Below are 17,163 nucleotides of genomic sequence, written 5' to 3'. Positions count from 1 at the left end.
ACATGACTTCCGATCTGCAACCCCTCTGTACGAGTCGATACTTTCTTCCCAGTTGCAGTTGCAGTCCCCAGTTTGGCTCGATACGAGGCTGGCGCACGCCCATCGTCTGCAGTAGCCGCATCATGGCCTATGAAATCCTCCCACCAGTGCTAGCAGCGACGATCAGCTCTGGGCCTGCGCAACAGCAGTGCGCTAGCGATGACAGGGGCTGGGCGAGAGTGACGACTGCGAGTGAAGCTTTGTCTGGCATTTGCTGTTGGTTGGCGAGATGCATCGCGTGCCAGCCATTTGTGCGACGGCTGTGATACCAGCACCAGGATCGAGAACCAAGCAAGGCCTCATACCGCTTGTTGCTTGTTGGACCAGCAGTCTGAGACCCTGAGGGCATCTCCTGTCCCTCTTGTTGGTCGGTTACCGTCTGTCAGCCCCCTTTGCATCTCCTTTGCGCACAGCCGTGGTCCAGCAATTCCCGTCCAGGTATCTGCCCAAAGACTTCCGCCTCCTGAGCCCGAGCCCGAGCCCGAGCCTGAGCCTGAGCCGGAAGCAGCCTGCCGGCGGTCTCGGCCTGTGCTGAATCGGGAGGCATCAACCAAGCCATTGAGCCAGACATGGAGACAGGGGCAGCGATAGCAGATATAACGTACCAAACGGCGTGCATGGCAATTAATCCATGACGCCAGTTCAATTGAGCCCGCGCTCCTGGTCAATATCAAATGTCAAGATATGTATGGGGACGCAGCAACAGTGGATGCCTCCCGGTCCGTAGTTGCATCCACATCACCCACCGTCCGCAGTCCCGTCGCCTCCCTGCGGTTCAGTTGCTCTAGGGGCCTGGGTCAGCATACGCAAGCCCTGTAACGCCCAGCTGCGTAATGCTGCGTGCGCCGGCGCAATCGCCTGCAGCTGCTGAACCCGCTAATGCTAGCAACAGACCACCCGAGGGATTCACTAGGTGGCCATCCAATCGATCCTTTTTTCTCACCCAGCTGGAGCCCTTTTCCCTCCACCTTTACCAGTGCCTCGACCATCGTATCGACGGATACCCGCCTCTGCTTCTGTATTCCTCCTTTTCTTCCTTCTCTTCTTTCATTCTCTCTCGGTTCCGAGTCTTCTCTTTCTCTCCCTCTACAACTCGGCAGGCTCCATCATATCATTGCGGCTTGTTGCCCTGGCTTGTCTTACCCAAGCCAACGGCTTCAATTCCCCTCGGCCTCATCTCCAGCGACACTACCGGCCATGTGCGTCTAACGGCATCTGTCCCGATTCCAGTTGCTGTTGTCGATCACGCTTTTGCTGTGGCTCGACAGATTCCCCTCCACTTGACATCCGCGAGAGAGCGAGACTTTTCATCTCTCGCATCTTCATCGATTCGGCCCTTTTGTCACTTCTTCTTCGCGTCTCCCAGCAATTGTCGCCATCATGGCGTCAGCGAATGCGCGCTATGTGCGCTATCTGCTAATCGCCTTCTTCGTACGTCGCTCTACAGACTAGACACCTCTGCCACTATGCAGTTGTCGCTAACGTCAAGTGAAAGACAATTCTCGTCTTCTACTTTGTCTCAAACTCAAAGTATGAGGGCGTGGATCTCAACAAGGGCACCTTCACATCGCCAGACTCGACCAAGACGACACCAAAGCCGCCTGCCACTGGCGATGCCAAAGACTTTCCCCTGGCCCTGACCCCGAACGATCCGGGTTTCAACGACCTCGTCGGCATTGCTCCCGGTCCCCGAATGAACGCCACCTTTGTCACCCTCGCCCGAAACAGCGACGTGTGGGACATTGCTCGCTCGATCCGCCAGGTCGAGGATCGCTTCAACCGACGGTACAACTACGACTGGGTGTTCCTCAACGACAAGCCGTTTGACAACACCTTCAAGAAAGTCACGACGTCTCTGGTGTCCGGCAAGACGCACTATGGCGAGATTGCGCCCGAGCATTGGTCCTTCCCCGACTGGATCGACCAGGACAAGGCCAAGAAGGTGCGCGAGGACATGGCCGAGCGCAAGATCATCTACGGCGACTCCGTCAGCTACCGCCACATGTGCCGCTTCGAGTCCGGCTTCTTCTTCCGCCAGCCGCTCATGATGAACTACGAATACTACTGGCGCGTGGAGCCCTCCATCGAGCTCTACTGCGACATCCACTACGACCCCTTCCGCCTCATGGTTGAGCAGGGCAAGAAGTACAGCTTCGTCATCAGTCTCTACGAGTACCCGGCCACGATTGCCACGCTGTGGGAGAGCACCAAGAAGTTTATAAAGAACCACCCCGAGCACATTGCCCCCGACAACTCGTTGCGCTTCCTGAGCGACGACGGCGGCGAGACGTACAACAACTGCCATTTCGTAAGCTTCCCTGCCCGCTGATGTCTTCTTTTTGTCTCCCTCCTACCTATCTGGCTACAAGTTGATTGACACAGACAATAGTGGTCCAACTTTGAAATTGGCAGCCTGGAGTGGCTGCGAAGCAAGCAATACATTGACTTCTTCGAGTCCCTGGACAAGGACGGCGGCTTCTTCTACGAGCGATGGGGCGACGCCCCCGTCCACTCGATTGCCGCCGGCCTGATGCTCAACAGGAGCGAGATTCACTTCTTCAACGACATTGCCTACTGGCATGTGCCCTTCACGCACTGCCCCACGGGCGAGAAGACGAGACTGGATCTGAAGTGCCACTGCGACCCCAAGGAGAACTTTGATTGGAAGGGTTACTCTTGTAAGCGCCCCCGGAGACCATGATGCACAAGAATTGTGACTAACACGTCTTTGTGATAGGCACATCCCGATTCTTTGAAATGAACGGCATGGACAAGCCCGAAGGCTGGGAGAACCAGACGGACTAAGAAAGCATGGAAAGCTTGACAAAATGGCGGCGCTCAAGTTGATTTTTCATCGGAATTCGCGAGTTACCATTGCCACACATACTCGTGTTGCATTTCGCGCGCAAGCCTCAACACATCAAATGCATGCGCATGGACGGATGAAATAAGGGGTTTACAACAAACAAGAAAAGTGAGAAACAGGGAATGGGCATTTTGTTACATCGCGCGAGGCATAAAGGGGCGTCTGCGTCGGTCTGTCTAGCTTTAGGGTTTGGACATGATTGCTCTGTAAATATATGTGTATGGTGAACTGAGAAGTGATGCAGGAATCTGCTCGACGTTCCGTATCTCTCTTGAAATGGCGACTCTTCCTCGTCGCTGGGCGAGTTTTGAATCGTGATGCTTTTGGTGTGTATTATACAGGGCTCATCTCGTTTGCAACTCTATGGTACTTTTTATACATGACCGTCCAACGTCTAAATCGGCATGATTCTCAGATGGGCAAGGAAAATGTCGTTTTCAAAATCCTTTCTGCGCTCTCAAGCGTCGACAGCACCATTTCAGCCCACGGTGGCCTTCTTGGGCTTCTTGGTACCATATTTACTCCTACTCGTCGTCCGACTCGCAACGCCGCCCTAAACATCTCGTCAGTCCCTCCATTCCTTCAAATCGTAACAATTCCACAGAAATGCTTACCAGATCCAGCGCCCCTCTCACCAAATGATACCGCACACCGGGACAATCCTGCGCCCTGCCGCCCCTCACGAGCACCACGCTATGCTGCTGGATGTTGTGCCCCTCGCCGGGGATGTACGCCGTGACGACGGCCCCCGACGAGAGCTTGACACGCGCCGTCTTGCGCTCTCCCGAGTTGGGCTTCTTGGGCCGCACGACGCCGACGCGGAGGCAGACGCCCTTGAGCGCGGGGCAGTGCGTGTTGGACAGCGCGGGGGAGACGGCGTGGCGGGCGCGCTTGCCCTTGCGGATGCCGCGCAGGACTTGGTTGAGGGTTGCTTGCGGGGCGGGCGTCGTGGAGAATGCGCGGCGGAGGAAGAGAGAAGCTGGCGAGGAGGAGGCGGACTGTTGAGGCTGGAATCGGAGGAGGGAGGAGGAGGATATTAATGAGGGCGTCGTTGAGAGGGCTGTGAGGGATTGGCGGGCGGGGGAGAAGAAGGTGCGGAGGAGGGAGGCGGCCATTGTGAGGGTGTTGATGGTGCAGAACGCGATTGGCGTTGCTGCGGCCGGCCTTCTGGTGGTGATTGATTCGGTGGTTGTTGGTTTTGTTGCTGGCGATGCTGTCGCTCACAGTCCTCCAATTCGAGGCCATCACCAAATCTTGCAGGTGGGCTGAAAGAATGCAGGTCACATGACCTTAAACCCGGAGCCCCGGATCTTTCAGGTTCCGATCAGACACACAAGTTAAGGCACTCAAGTACCTCCAGCATGTGACAGCAGGGGGGTCCCCACCAACCACTCCGCGCGTTCTCCCTCGGCTAATCCCCGGCCATGGCTAAAGATCAGACTTCCCCCACGTTTTTGGCTGCTGCCGCCCCGCTGAAGTTCGGCATGGTTATCCTCGGCTTGAGCTCCTTCACCGGGTCATTGATTGAACCGACGACTTTACCTTGGGACAGGGAAGCCCGACGCCGGCGATGCTCTTTTAACTATTTCTCTTCTTCTTCTTCTCTTCCTAGCTCCTTGTTTTGGACTTTTCTTTTGATTAGCCTTGTGTCTCTCTATACCCTTGTTGGTTACTGCTGCTGCTGCTGCTGCTCCTTCAGCTGAGCTTCCTCTCGTCTCACTCGTCTCACCTCCTCACCTCACACCTCACCTCGCCTCATCTCAAGCGCCCACTATGTCCTCGTCCTTCACACGGGCTCTTCGCCCTGCCCTCCGGACCAGCAGCCGGACCCTCGCCCAGAGAAGCTCAGCCATCGCCGGCATCGTCCGTCCAGCCGCCTCAAGCAATGTGTACGACATGTCACCCAATATTTCCGTCTCAGAGCTCACAGCTGACAATCACATGAAAAACAGCACCCCCCTCCGCCGTAACTTCTCCTCGTCCACCCCCCGACCCTCCGCCTCCGCCATCGACATCTCCGACATCCCCCCGACGCCCATCACGCACCTCTCCGAGATCGAGTCCGCCATGACCGAGTCCGTCGCCAAGTTCGCCGCCGACGTGGTCCTCCCCAAGGCGCGCGAGATGGACGAGGCCGAGGCCATGGACCCGGCCCTCGTCGAGCAAATGTTCGAGCAAGGGCTCATGGGCATCGAGATCCCCGAGGAGTACGGCGGCGCGGGCATGAACTTCACGGCCGCCATCATCGCCATCGAGGAGCTCGCCCGCGCGGACCCCTCCGTCAGCGTCATGTGCGACGTGCACAACACGCTCTGCAACACGGCCCTCCTGAAATGGGGCTCCGAGCACGTCAAGCGCACGTTCCTCCCGCGCCTCGCCACCGACACCGTCGCCTCCTTCTGCCTGTCCGAGCCCGTCTCGGGCTCCGACGCCTTCGCCATGGCCACCCGCGCCACCGAGACGTCGGACGGCTTCGTCCTCAACGGCTCCAAGATGTGGATCACAAACTCGGTCGAGGCCGGCGTCTTCCTCGTCTTCGCCAACCTCGACCCCAGCAAGGGCTACAAGGGCATCACCGCCTTCATCGTCGAAAAGGGCACCCCCGGCTTCTCCATCGCCAAGAAGGAGAAGAAGCTCGGCATCCGCGCCAGCAGCACCTGCGTCCTCAACTTTGACGACGTCGCCATCCCCAAGGAGAACCTCCTCGGAGAGCGCGGCCAGGGCTACAAGTACGCCATCAGCATCCTCAACGAGGGCCGCATCGGCATCGCCGCCCAGATGACGGGGCTCGCGCTGGGGGCCTGGGAGAACGCCGCCCGCTACGCCTGGAACGACCGCCGCCAGTTCGGCTCCCTCATCGGCGAGTTCCAGGGCATGCAGCACCAGATGGCACAGGCCTACACCGACATCGCCGCCGCCCGCGCCCTCGTCTACAACGCCGCCCGCAGGAAGGAGGCCGGCCAGGACTTTATCAAGGACGCCGCCATGGCTAAGCTGTACGCCTCGCAGGTCGCCGGCCGCGTGAGCAGCCTGGCCGTCGAGTGGATGGGCGGCATGGGCTTCGTGAGGGAGGGCCTTGCGGAGAAGTACTTCCGTGATAGCAAGATTGGTGCCATTTACGAGGGCACGAGCAACATTCAGTGAGTTTTTTTTTTTTTTCCCCTTTGGCCTGATGATGTTGAGAAGAGACGGTGTTCAGGGGCTAATGATGTGATAACCAGGCTCAACACTATTGCCAAGATTCTGCAAAAGGAGTACACCAGCTAAGTAAAGTTAAAAAAAAGAAAGCATTGATGGAGGCACTCCAAACACACAAAGCCAAACATGTATATATAGACGGAAATTGAGGAGGGATTTCTATATCGGCGGTGTGTAATGATATCCATATAGATCTCAATCTCATCATCACGACTTCAAACCAATCAACAATCTTGTCAGACAGGTTTACATGCCTAGAAAGTACCAGGTCAACAACTGTTATCAATCCTACTCATTCACCATTCGTAAGTCCATAACATCAAAAATTCTCTATTAGTAGGCAATACCTCTTACTGCCTATCAAGCACGCTATCATTTTTAACACCACCCCCGCCCCCCAGCAAGTAAACCAACTTCTTCTCCTCTACCACGAGAACGAACGTCAAACAGGATAGGCTCCTTGACAATTGTTCCTTCTTCTGCCTTTTGCGTCTCAAAAAGAAAGTATTAAAGAGGAGAAGATCTGAGATTCCCAGCCCACAAGGGAACTTGCTTTTTCTTTTAAAAACACAAGATTGAATTTGAAAACAAAAGGTAAGAGTCGCTGCTTCAAAAACGGAACGGAAAGAGAGAAAGAGGAAAGGTCAATGCGTAGTCCGAGATGGAAAGCAAGTGAAAACAATCACTCCTTTCTCCCGAAGCCAGAGACACAAAAACTCACCGGTTCCTTCTCTCTCCCCTGCAGGTATCATCAAATGTCCATCGTATTCTGCCGCCATGCTAGCCAGTAGTAATGACACCCATCAGACACTTTTTCGTCTCGTCATCCTCGTCGTCACGTAGCTTTCCATGGCTGCTGCCATCGTGAAGCCTCGACCACAGCGAGTTTGCCCTGGTCACGTCTTGTCTTCACCATTTCTAATCTAGGTCCGCCGTGTAGCTGAATCCGCGGAACTCTTCTTGCATAGCTTGAGAAAGCACTGTGACACGGCGGGTTAGCGTACGTCATAAGCACGATGAGGGGCGACGAGGACATACCAGACTGGACCGGGGTAAGAACAGGAGTGACGCTGGTGAACTCAGAGTCAAAGTTGCTGGTATCTGTCGCGCTCTTGATCTGGGGCAGGAATGGCGGCTGCACCCTCTTGTGGTAGATGTCGTCCCAGTTGATGTTGCGGAAGAACGGCTGGCTCATCACTTCCTGGGCGTCTGTAGGGCCGCTTCCGAGTCGCTGGTCCGGTTCTCGCGTCAGGAGTTTCTGCAGGATGGAGACCGAATCCCTGGGCATGTGGATCGGGTAGAGAGGCTCATCGGCGAGAATGGCATCGTAAATCTCATCTTCGTCTTCACCTCGGAACGGAGACTGCTGCAGAAGCATCTGGTATATCAAGACACCAAAGGCCCACCAGTCGACTGCGCGACCGTATTTCTTGTCCAGCAGAATCTACAAGACATGTTAGTAGAGAGAGAGAGAGGAAGGACGACAGTTTTCATACCTCTGGAGCCATGAACTCGGGAGTACCGCAGAAGGTGCTCGTCGTTGACCCGTACCACATGTCCTCCTTGCAAAGACCGTAATCGGCAATCTTGATGTGGCCGTCGAGCGTCAACATGATGTTGTCGAGCTTCAAGTCACGGTAGATGACGCCGTTCTCGTGGAAATACTTCAAAGCCAGGCAGACTTCGGCGGCATAGAATCTAGAGAAATCGTATCAGTCCGTCTGCTATCCATCAGAAAGGGTAGTCGCGTTAGTGATCCAACTTACTGAGCACGCTTGGTGCCAAACTGGCCGCGCTGAATGTGGAGCATCAAGTCACCACCGCTGATGTACTCCATCACAAAGTAGACACGTGTCTCCGTCTGGAAACAGGCATGCAGGTTGGTCAAGAAGGGATGTCTCTCCCGGTTGGCGATGAGGAATACTCGCTTCTCCGACTTGATGCTCTCCACTTCGTCGTTCTCAATGATGAATTCCTTCTTAAGCACCTTGATGGCAAATAGACGTTTAGATCGCTTCGTTTCCGCCAACATGACCTTTCCAAAGTTTCCTTTTCCAAGAACAGCAAGGAAGTTGAAGTGATCGAGACCAATGCGAGCGCCGGTGCCGGGATCGGTGGCGGACGGCAGAGCCTTTCGCTGGCCACCTGGAGGTCCGGCGGCGGCCCCCTGGGCGGCCACGGGAGGCTGGGGCTGGGGCTTCTGTGCGGCAGGCTGCTGCTGGTACGGAGCCTGGCCCGGTTGCGGCGGCAGCGGCTGCTGCGGTGGAGGCTGCTGAGGAGGCATCTGAGCAGGAGGCGCCTGCTGCTGCGGCTGTGAAGGTCGTGGTTGCGCCGGCGGCTGAGCAGGGAACCCTTGATCCACGTTGGCATAGTCCGCCGGGTTGTATTTGTGATGCTGGGGAGCCGGGCCGGCAGCGCCGTAGTGTCCTTGGCCATAGGGATCCTGCTGGGCGCTGTCGTAGCCGGTGCGGCCCTGGGCGGCGGCCATGGCGGCGGACGCGGCGGCTGCGGCGGAGAGGTCAGAAGGCGCACGGCCGGGCTGCCCCGGTCGCTGAGGCGAGGTCTGGTTGTACATGAGCCGTGCCGCCTCTGTGGCCTCCGCGGAGGGCGTTCCGGGGACCGAACCGGCGCCGGCGCTCGAGAAGGATGCAGAAGAACCGTGGCCGGCGGCAGTTGGGCTCTTGCTGGTGCCGGATCGCAGTGTCTTTTCCGAGAGCGACGTCGTCTTTTGCTGCCGCTGCTTCTGGACTCGGATGCCTTCGAGGATTTGGTTGGCAACGGCCATGGACATGCCGCAGAAGTCGGGCACCAGGTGGACACACTGGGCGTGACTTGTGAGGCCACATTCTATTGAATCGTCAGACAAGCAGGCCTAGGGTGGAGATGTGAATATGAGCAGCCCGATGGCTTACCTGAACATTTTCTGCAATTCTTCTTTCCAAACGGAAGTATGTAGCCGCAGTGACAGCACCAGTTGGCCGTGACGTTGGAGAAGGGCTGGAACCTGTGAGGGATGCGGTGATTGATCTTCTCCTCGTCCGGATCCGTTTCCGCGTTGCTTTTGCTGATACACTTGGTGACCACGCTGGGGTAGCACTTGTTGTGACAAGTGTACTTGCAGTCCTCGCACTGCATTCCCGCAGAGTACTTGAGGAAGTCTCCGCAGAGGGCGCATCGCATGATGTTGTAGAACTGGTGCTGGACAAACTTGTGGCCGAACATCTCGTGCACTTCCTCCTTGCGCTGACGAACGGCACCCTTTCTGCCCAGACCGAGATCGACTTGGCGCTTGTCTCGGTTCTCCTTGACGAAGCTGAACTCGAGCTGAATCTGGCCGGCGGGCTCGAGGTTGAACCAGCCATCGATGGGACCGGTAACCACCTGGGGCTGAGGACCCGGGTCGCCGAAGGGCGCTGCCGCTGGGCCCTGGCCGCCGCCGGGAGCCTGCGCCGAACCTCCAAAAGAGCCGGACGTCGGGCTCATCGGGAACTGGGAGGGAGCTCCAGAGCTGCCCATTCGGTCGGCAGACACCCAGCCGGAGCTGTTCATCTCGGCCTCGATCCTCTTGCGGCGCATCTCCTCGACGATGTCGGATATCCGGACCCAGAGCATGGCGATGGGCATGGGGTGTTCGCCGGGCTTGTCGTAGATTGTGAGCTCAATCTCGTTGGCCTTGTCCACTTCCATGTTGTGATATTCCGCCTCCCAGCGGTCATTTCTCGACACCTTAGTTCGGGCCATGACAGTGTCTTCGACCTTAACGGCGACGAATGTCTCGGGGCCGCGAGCAAATCGGCCGGTGGTGGCATGATCCACGTCTTTGATCGCGACGACGCGAATAGAGAGCTGTCCGCTCAGAGGCTTGCGGAGGTTGGGCGTGTTGATTGAGTCGTCTGTCAAGAACACAATGGTCAGCAAGGGGGGGGAGGAATCACAGCATATCTCTTGGCGTTCCTTTCGACGCGTGACTTACCATCCTGGGCATCAGCCGAGTCCATGTCAACGTGCAGTTCTTCATATCTCTTCAATGCCTGCTTCAAGAGAAGGATCTTCTGCTTGCTCTCAACCCTACGAGCAGCTGCATCGGCCTTGCTCTTTCGATCGCCCTCCATGCCGTAGAGCTGCACCATCTTCTCAACGCCCTTGAGATACTGCTCCTCGACGTTGAGCTTGAACTGGATCTGCGAGAGCATGTGCTGGATTCGAGGACCGAGGTAGGGGGTATCATACTTGATCAGGTCTGCGAGAAGAGGAAGTCTGGTTAGCTGCCGCTCGCATTCCGCAAGGAGGGGGGGGTGGGATTGAAGAGGGGATGGCGGGGAGACGGTGATGAAGAACAGCAGACAGGGGACAAAGGCTCGGAGACGAAGCAGCAAAGGCTCCTCAGAGTACGCACCCAGCTTGGTGAAGTTGGGACGGGCCTTGGAGGCAGCTCCAGGACCCGGGGCACCAAAGTTGTGGCGAGGCGGTGCCAGATCCGAGGGCGGCCCGACTTGGCTCTGCTGGCCGTAGGCCGCCTGGTCTCCCCACGCCGCCGACGAGGCATCCTTGGGCGGCGGAGGAGGCCGGCCGGCGTCGTCGGCGCCCAGAGACATGCCCTCGACGCCCTGGCCGACCTTGCGCATCTGGATGTCCCGCAGCTTCTCCTCGAAGAACTGCAGGTTGCGGCGGCCGTCGCGCATCTGGGAGTCAAGCCTCGAGCGCACCGCCTCGTTGTTGGTCTGCGAACGCATGGCATTGGCGGCGTTGATCAGAGCCTTTTCGCGCTCGATCTTCTTGGTGATGTTCTGGATGGCCTCGTCCTCATTCATGGCGCCGGTGCGGGGAGCGCGATTCGTTCGCGCAAGACGAGACGGGGAGTCTGGTGGTGATGGTGAGGCTAGGGACTGCGGAGGAGCAGCAGGAGGGAAGCAGGAGGAGCAAGACGGGGGGTGGAGAGGGAAAAAACAAGCGGCTCCACGACTAGATGCTGCACCACGAGCGAAGGCGGCCAGACGGGCAGCAGACGGGCGGCTGAGGTCCGACACGGAGCTGCTGGGCGGGATGCCTGGGCGAGAGGCGGAGCAGAGCGTCTTGCAGTGGCAGGGAGGAGGAGGAGGAGAGAAAGGACCAGAGGCTGCCTGTCCCGACAAAGGTGGTGTTTTGTGGATGTCGTCAGTGATGGGGGGGGAGTCGGCTAGGTATTAAGGTAGGCAGGCATGTGGCGGGGTTTATTGTCCACAGCGCTGGAGTGCAAGGCTCGGGCGGTTTGGCAACGAGTTTTGGAGGCGCACGGAGGCTCTCAGAGGCTGCGCAGCGCTAGCAGCAGCACAGCAACGCCCTAGAGGCCAGTGACCAGCAGCTGTATGTAGATCCTCCACCGCGATTACATCAAATCTGATGGACAGCTGATCCTGGTGCTGATTCATACCTACCATGTAAGGCATCCACGATCAGACATGTGAGAACAGATTCTGGGGGACGGGAGCTGCGTTACAGCCACTGCCCGGGGTGTTTGTTCGGTGAAGCTGAGCCGACAGCCCAAATTGGGGGCTTTGGATCGCGATATCCTACGGGCGATAGTGGTTGAGGACGCTACGTTGGGCCGAGTGGCTTCCATTCTGTTTGCCTTCAGCATTCAACAGTACAGTATGTAGGACGCGTCTAAGCATGACGAGTCCTATATATGTATCCGAGCATGGAGACATGATCGTAGTCTCTGGCAGACAACTAACCACTCAACAAGCTCCCACGTGGTGCCTGGCCGGCGATTTTCTCTATCGAGCACGAGTCGGTCTGTGATTCCACATCGACCGCCGCCTCACAGCACTTAGACCGAGCCAATGGCCAAAAGCTCGACACTGACCACCTACCCTGTAGAAACCCCAGGAGAAGCGAAGAATTTTGGAAGAAGGGTGAGCTGGCCGAGACATGAATCGTGATTGTGCATCGTGGCAACGTAATATGGAGCTTACAGCTCTTGGGATGCCAGTCCTTTCCAGTGACAAATATTTGGCACTGAGTGGCACATTCATGCTGTTTTACGCATCTGTCCAACCTGCTTTGTAACGGACGTGATGGGACTCGAACCACACAGGGCAGCCTCGAGCATATCAGAACAGAAACTGGGTAAATATCTGAAATTTGATACTCACTCTCATGTGAACGTGACCAGCTGCAGCCACGTTTGACTATTCATGCGAGTAACTCGGTAGCACAACGCACGGCATAGTATTCACCAAAAGCTTCCCATCTTCGTCGGTCACAAAGAAGGCAGCGCCTCGTATAGAGAAAGCCACCACGAGACGGCTTAACCGGCCAATGCAATGCCACGCATTGCCTCTACCTACCTATCCAGGAATTCCTCGTGATACTCGTCACAGTCCAATCTACTCGAACCCTTCTAGCCAACCATCATCTCGTATAAGCAACACGAACTCAGTGGAGGATTTGTGACAACTCCCAGCTCGTGAAAATCGTCCAACCCTAAGCTCCAAACTCTATCCAAATGACATCCAGCTCCGAAACATAAGAAGACGCAGCGAATGAAACAATTCCGACGGCGGGGGTTGCATTAAGACGAATGATGGAAGCCCCAATTTGTTCCATCTTATGCTGTGCAACTCCCGCCTCAGCTACAGACAAAACAAAAACAAAATCAATCGATGAAAAATGTCCAAGCCAAACTTTCTCCAAAGTCCTAGGTGGGCAGTCGAGCAAGGCAGCTCACAAGTCCTAGATCGCACATACAACAGGGACCTCGTAAATGGGCTGAGCCCTGTCTAGGACATGGGGTTACACCGACCGCCCGGAACGACGTTGCTCCATTGGCTCGGCGAGGCTTGCATGGCTTGTACGGTTCCTCTCACTTCCGTTGCCATGGCGCTCCAAAGGCCATCCATTGTTTTGCTTGGTCTGATCTGTTAGTGCTTGTTTTTCTTGGGGTGGCAGATTGCGACTTTCGCGACGAGATCCGGGATAGGTAAGTGGTGGCAGAAGGACCTGTCTGTGGCGAGCTGGACGGCAGCTTATTGAGCCGTCTGTGTAGCCTGAGGAGCATGAAGCTGATGATACCATATCGAAGCAGTAGCGTCACAGATAGCCATACAGAGCATGATTGGGTACCTTGCAAGGAGAGGCTCAGCGCACCACGGCAAAGAACCATCAGCAAAGCCTCATCGCCAATTCTCACCTGGGTAAGGTATGGTACCTAGGTACAGGTAGGTAGCGGACAGCCTCACTTGACCATCCATGCCCTCGTCAATCAAATGCAATTGGCCTCATAGCCTCCATTGTACAAGCTCTCCCAAGTTGTACATACATACATGGTAATGTCGTTCGATCCGCCGCGCTATATGCGTCTAAACCAAAAAGCTCCTTGTATATCCCTTTCAAGGCCCAATATGGTACTGTGTCTATATTACATCAAGAAGTCGCATCGTTAGAATACATGTCTATCAGATCAACACCGCCCGTCGTCGTCATCATCATTTCCGTGCAAACATCGCTCCCGTGCTCCAAGCAATGACTATGCCGCTGATGAGGCCCTCGAGCACCAGGGCAGACGCGTCCCGCATGCGCATGTCCAGCTGGCGCTCGCTAATCAGATCCTCGAAACCCGCCTTCCAGACGTTGACATCCGTCACGAGGTTTTTCCACTTGAGCAGAACCTGCTTCAGTTCCTCAAAGCTGAGAATCCAAGCACCGGAGAGGGTGTAGTGCCAGGCCTCCTTGATCTTGTCCAGGTTGATGAGCCTCTCGGCCTCCTCGTCCGGCACCATGTTCCTGGCGGCCTCGGCAGCTGCGGCAGCTGCGGCCGCTTCGGCCATCTGGTTCAGGCTGGACTTGATGACGGCCAGCTCGGATTGAACCTCGTCCAGGACGCGCTTCTCCTCGGCCACGACGCCCTTGACCAGCCTCTTGCGCTTCCAGGGCTCGGCCACAAACTGCAGGACCACGAAGAGGATAAAGTTCATGCCCATCAGCCCCCAGGTGCCCCAGGTCGAGGCCCTCCGGATGCGGTCGCTCCAGATCTGCTCCTCGTGATAGCGTTTCAGGATGCCGGCGCTGAGCTTTTGGCTCAGCTTCTGCTCGTCGGCCTCGGCCTCGGTCAGGTTCTCCTGCGCCGTGACGACCTCGCCCTCGAGGACGTGGTCCGTTCGGTACAGCTCGGTGAAGCGCTCGAGGTCCGCGGGCGTCCAGGTGTCCTTGCGGGCAAGCAACGTCGTGACCTCGCGCTGGGTCGACGCCCGCTTGTTGTTGGACGTCTTGTACGCCTGCCTGGCCGCCCGGACGCGGGCCTGGGCCTCGGCCAAGCGCTGCTCCAGCTGCTCGTTCTCCACCTTGATGGCCTCGATGCCCGTGTAGCCGGTGATCTCGTTGAGCTTCTGCGAGGCATTGAGTACCTTGGACTGCAGATTGTCCATGATGCCGCTGAACTTCTTGTTCAGGGCGCTCCGCCGTGCCTCAGATATCGACGGCAGCTCCAGCCAGCTCGGCTTAGACCACGAGGGGGCGGGATCGGCCGACGATGCATCTTTCGACGTCGATGCCGGACTGTCGGGGTTGGGGGCGGATTGAGGGGGACTGGGTGGCTTGTCGGAGTCGCTGGAGGGGTGGGAGGAGTAGAAGCGGGCGGGAAAGGCGGCAATTGGGACGTGGCAGCGGATGTAGGCGGTCGAGGGCGTCCTTGCTGGGCTGAAGTTGAGGCTGAAGCTGGCCTTTGCTGCCGGCCTCGCTGCCAGCTCCAGCCCTATCCTGCCCTGCCTCCAGACGGCACGGCCAAACGGCTGCATTGTCTGCCAGCGCAGGGCCACCGAGCCTCTGCACTGTGGTGATTGTGAGGTCTCAAGGGGGACTCGAACCGCCGGATGCTCGGTGCAGCTTGGTGGTGACGGTGGGCTGGGGTTATGTTCTTTTGTTCTATTTTTCCCTTGCTCTGTTTTTTAGTAGTAGGTCGAGAGACAAATGGAAGGGCTGGGTGGGCTTGTCTCGGGCTGACCCGCTGCCTTGACACCCAATAGCCGGGCCTGTAGCTGATGCTATGTCTGGGGAAGAGGCGAGCAAGCTGAAGCAAAAAAGAAAAAGAAAGAAAAAAAAAAATTGATGACGATGGATGAAGAGAAAGAGGAAGGAGAAGGAGAAGAGAAGGAGAAGAGAAGAGAAAAGAGAAGCAAGGAAAAAGGCCCAATGCACCTCGTCAGCTAGGTACCTACCAATCGAAGGTGCTCGCCCACGGCTCAAGGCACCGAGCGCTGAGCGAATATGTTGTCCTGCTGCCCGTCTCAGCCTCCACCTTTTGGGGAAAAAAATGCAGAAAAAAAAGAAGCCCACAGACAAGCTTCCCCGGCTGAGTCCGGGTCTTTGGGCCGATCTCGACGGCTGGCCCTTGGTTCTGGTGTGTGTAGTACTCCATAGAGTGTAGACCGCCTTCGCAGAAATTCGCGCTTCAAATTGCTGGCACCGCACCGCATCAGAGCGGCTTAATGTGGGCGGTGCCTGAGGCCGGCATGCTGAGGATGGTGATGACAATGATTAATTGGTAATCGAGAATGATAGAGAGAGCCTACTTTTGATCCAACAAGAATCATTGAGTTGATTGAATCAATTGCTCTTCATCATCAGCTCGATTCATCTCCAGCTTCATCTCCCATCTTTCAGAGCCTCAACGCCTGTTTCGGGGCTTCTAGCGTTCTGGCGGGGCTCGCGGCCCCTGTCCCTGGCACCCTGGCCGCTGGGGCGGGGCATCTCAGCGAGGTGAAGCCGCCCGAAAGTGACGACACAGGGATTGGAGTTGATGGACATTGGGAGAGATTTTCATCGAGCAGATCAATTCCTCAACTGATATTGGATTATCTTTGAAGGTTGCGACTGCGATCAAGGGTCTGTCCACTTGATCTGTGATTGCCCTTCTCTTGCCCTTCTTCTTCAGCCCGATTTGATCAGCAATTGACTCTTGCTCTTCCTCCCACTGTTGCCGTTATCGCTGTCACATCTGCTCTATCAAATTGCCCCTCCAGATTTTCCATCTTGATCGTCTTCTCCTCCTCCATCTTCCACCTTACATTCTCCCATCTCCCCCTACCAACCCCCTCCCCGACACTCACAATGGGCTCCGTCTCGACCGACACGCCGGCCATGGCCACCAACCCCAAGTTCATCTTCTTCACCGACTTCGACGGCACCGTTACCACCGCCGACTCCAACGACTACATGACGGACAACCTGGGCTACGGCCCCGAGAAGCGCAAGCAGGGCAACGCCGACACGCTCCACGGCCGCGTGCACTTCCGCGACTCGTTCCGCGACATGCTCGACAGCGTCACCACGCCCCTGGACAAGTGCGTCGAGATCCTGCTGGCCAACATCAAGCTCGATCCGGGCTTCAGGGACTTTTACAACTGGGCCCAGGACAACAATGTGCCCATTGTGATTCTCAGCGGCGGCATGGAGCCCGTCATTCGGGCGCTGCTGGATAAGCTGCTGGGGACGGGGTGGAACATCCAGATTGTGAGCAACTTTGTCAGGGCGCGGCCGGGAAAGAGCCTTAACGACGAGGGCGGCTGGGAGATTATCTTCCGCGACGACAGGTGAGGACACCTTGATGATTGTCCGTCCCCTACGAGAAGCTTTGAGTATTGACAGCAGACGCAGCATCCACGGCCACGACAAGTCCATTGAGATTCGCAAATACTCGAGCCTTCCCAACCGACCAACCATGTTCTATGCCGGCGACGGCGTCTCTGATCTGTCTGCCGCCAAGGAAACCGACCTGCTCTTTGCAAAGGCCGGAAAGGGTGCGTGATTATTCAATGTGATGATTGCTCGTATGCGCTAACTGTCGCGGATCAGACTTGGTGACCTGGTGCGAACTCGAAAAGGTGCCATTTGTCACCTTTAACGACTGGACGAGCATCTCGCAGACGGTCAAGGATATCGTTGCCGGCAAGATTACCGTCCAGGAGGCGGCCAAGGGTCGCATTTAACCTGGGCCTGCGACGACTTTATGATACTTTATTTCGTTTCTGTCATGACGACTCTCCCATCTTGGCTAGGAGGAACTGGGTGTTATAGATTTTGGC

General features: G+C 56.7%; 7 protein-coding genes across 7 annotated transcripts; 4 read left to right on the top strand and 3 right to left on the bottom strand.

Annotated features, from left to right (window-relative positions):
- Nucleotides 1–122: 122 nt before the first annotated feature.
- CCMA1212_007655 (uncharacterized protein) lies at nucleotides 123–630 on the top strand (the record flags this gene model as incomplete). Its single annotated transcript, XM_073704819.1, has 2 exons — nucleotides 123–259; nucleotides 318–630. The coding sequence occupies 2 exons, from the start codon at nucleotides 123–125 to the stop codon at nucleotides 628–630; spliced, it is 450 nt and encodes a 149-aa protein (XP_073556528.1).
- Nucleotides 631–1,419: 789 nt separating this feature from the next.
- Nucleotides 1,420–2,844, top strand: CCMA1212_007654 (Alpha-1,2 mannosyltransferase KTR1; the record flags this gene model as incomplete). The annotated part of the gene is made up of 4 exons (XM_073704818.1): nucleotides 1,420–1,470; nucleotides 1,535–2,347; nucleotides 2,429–2,717; nucleotides 2,777–2,844. 4 exons carry the CDS (start codon nucleotides 1,420–1,422, stop codon nucleotides 2,842–2,844), a joined length of 1,221 nt encoding a protein of 406 aa, XP_073556527.1.
- Nucleotides 2,845–3,383: 539 nt separating this feature from the next.
- On the bottom strand, nucleotides 3,384–4,020 carry CCMA1212_007653 (37S ribosomal protein S12; the record flags this gene model as incomplete). The annotated part of the gene is made up of 2 exons (XM_073704817.1): nucleotides 3,384–3,458; nucleotides 3,520–4,020. The coding sequence occupies 2 exons, from the start codon at nucleotides 4,018–4,020 to the stop codon at nucleotides 3,384–3,386; spliced, it is 576 nt and encodes a 191-aa protein (XP_073556534.1).
- A 658-nt stretch (nucleotides 4,021–4,678) lies between these two features.
- On the top strand, nucleotides 4,679–6,172 carry CCMA1212_007652 (Short/branched chain specific acyl-CoA dehydrogenase; the record flags this gene model as incomplete). The annotated part of the gene is made up of 2 exons (XM_073704816.1): nucleotides 4,679–6,045; nucleotides 6,127–6,172. 2 exons carry the CDS (start codon nucleotides 4,679–4,681, stop codon nucleotides 6,170–6,172), a joined length of 1,413 nt encoding a protein of 470 aa, XP_073556533.1.
- Nucleotides 6,173–7,021: 849 nt separating this feature from the next.
- Nucleotides 7,022–10,914, bottom strand: CCMA1212_007651 (Protein kinase C-like; the record flags this gene model as incomplete). Its single annotated transcript, XM_073704815.1, has 7 exons — nucleotides 7,022–7,083; nucleotides 7,142–7,547; nucleotides 7,600–7,801; nucleotides 7,870–8,950; nucleotides 9,016–9,996; nucleotides 10,077–10,343; nucleotides 10,500–10,914. 7 exons carry the CDS (start codon nucleotides 10,912–10,914, stop codon nucleotides 7,022–7,024), a joined length of 3,414 nt encoding a protein of 1,137 aa, XP_073556532.1.
- Nucleotides 10,915–13,569: 2,655 nt separating this feature from the next.
- CCMA1212_007650 (uncharacterized protein) lies at nucleotides 13,570–14,877 on the bottom strand (the record flags this gene model as incomplete). Its single annotated transcript, XM_073704814.1, has 1 exon — nucleotides 13,570–14,877. One exon carries the CDS (start codon nucleotides 14,875–14,877, stop codon nucleotides 13,570–13,572), a length of 1,308 nt encoding a protein of 435 aa, XP_073556531.1.
- Nucleotides 14,878–16,189: 1,312 nt separating this feature from the next.
- CCMA1212_007649 (putative phosphatase) lies at nucleotides 16,190–17,067 on the top strand (the record flags this gene model as incomplete). The annotated part of the gene is made up of 3 exons (XM_073704813.1): nucleotides 16,190–16,671; nucleotides 16,736–16,878; nucleotides 16,934–17,067. 3 exons carry the CDS (start codon nucleotides 16,190–16,192, stop codon nucleotides 17,065–17,067), a joined length of 759 nt encoding a protein of 252 aa, XP_073556727.1.
- Nucleotides 17,068–17,163: the final 96 nt, after the last annotated feature.

Source organism: Trichoderma ghanense, assembly GCF_004382785.1.
Source record: "Trichoderma ghanense strain CCMA-1212 chromosome Unknown scaffold_10, whole genome shotgun sequence".
NCBI lineage: Eukaryota > Fungi > Ascomycota > Sordariomycetes > Hypocreales > Hypocreaceae > Trichoderma > Trichoderma ghanense.
The sequence above is the reverse complement of the archived record's forward strand: the minus strand, read 5'-3'. Positions and strand labels throughout refer to the sequence as shown.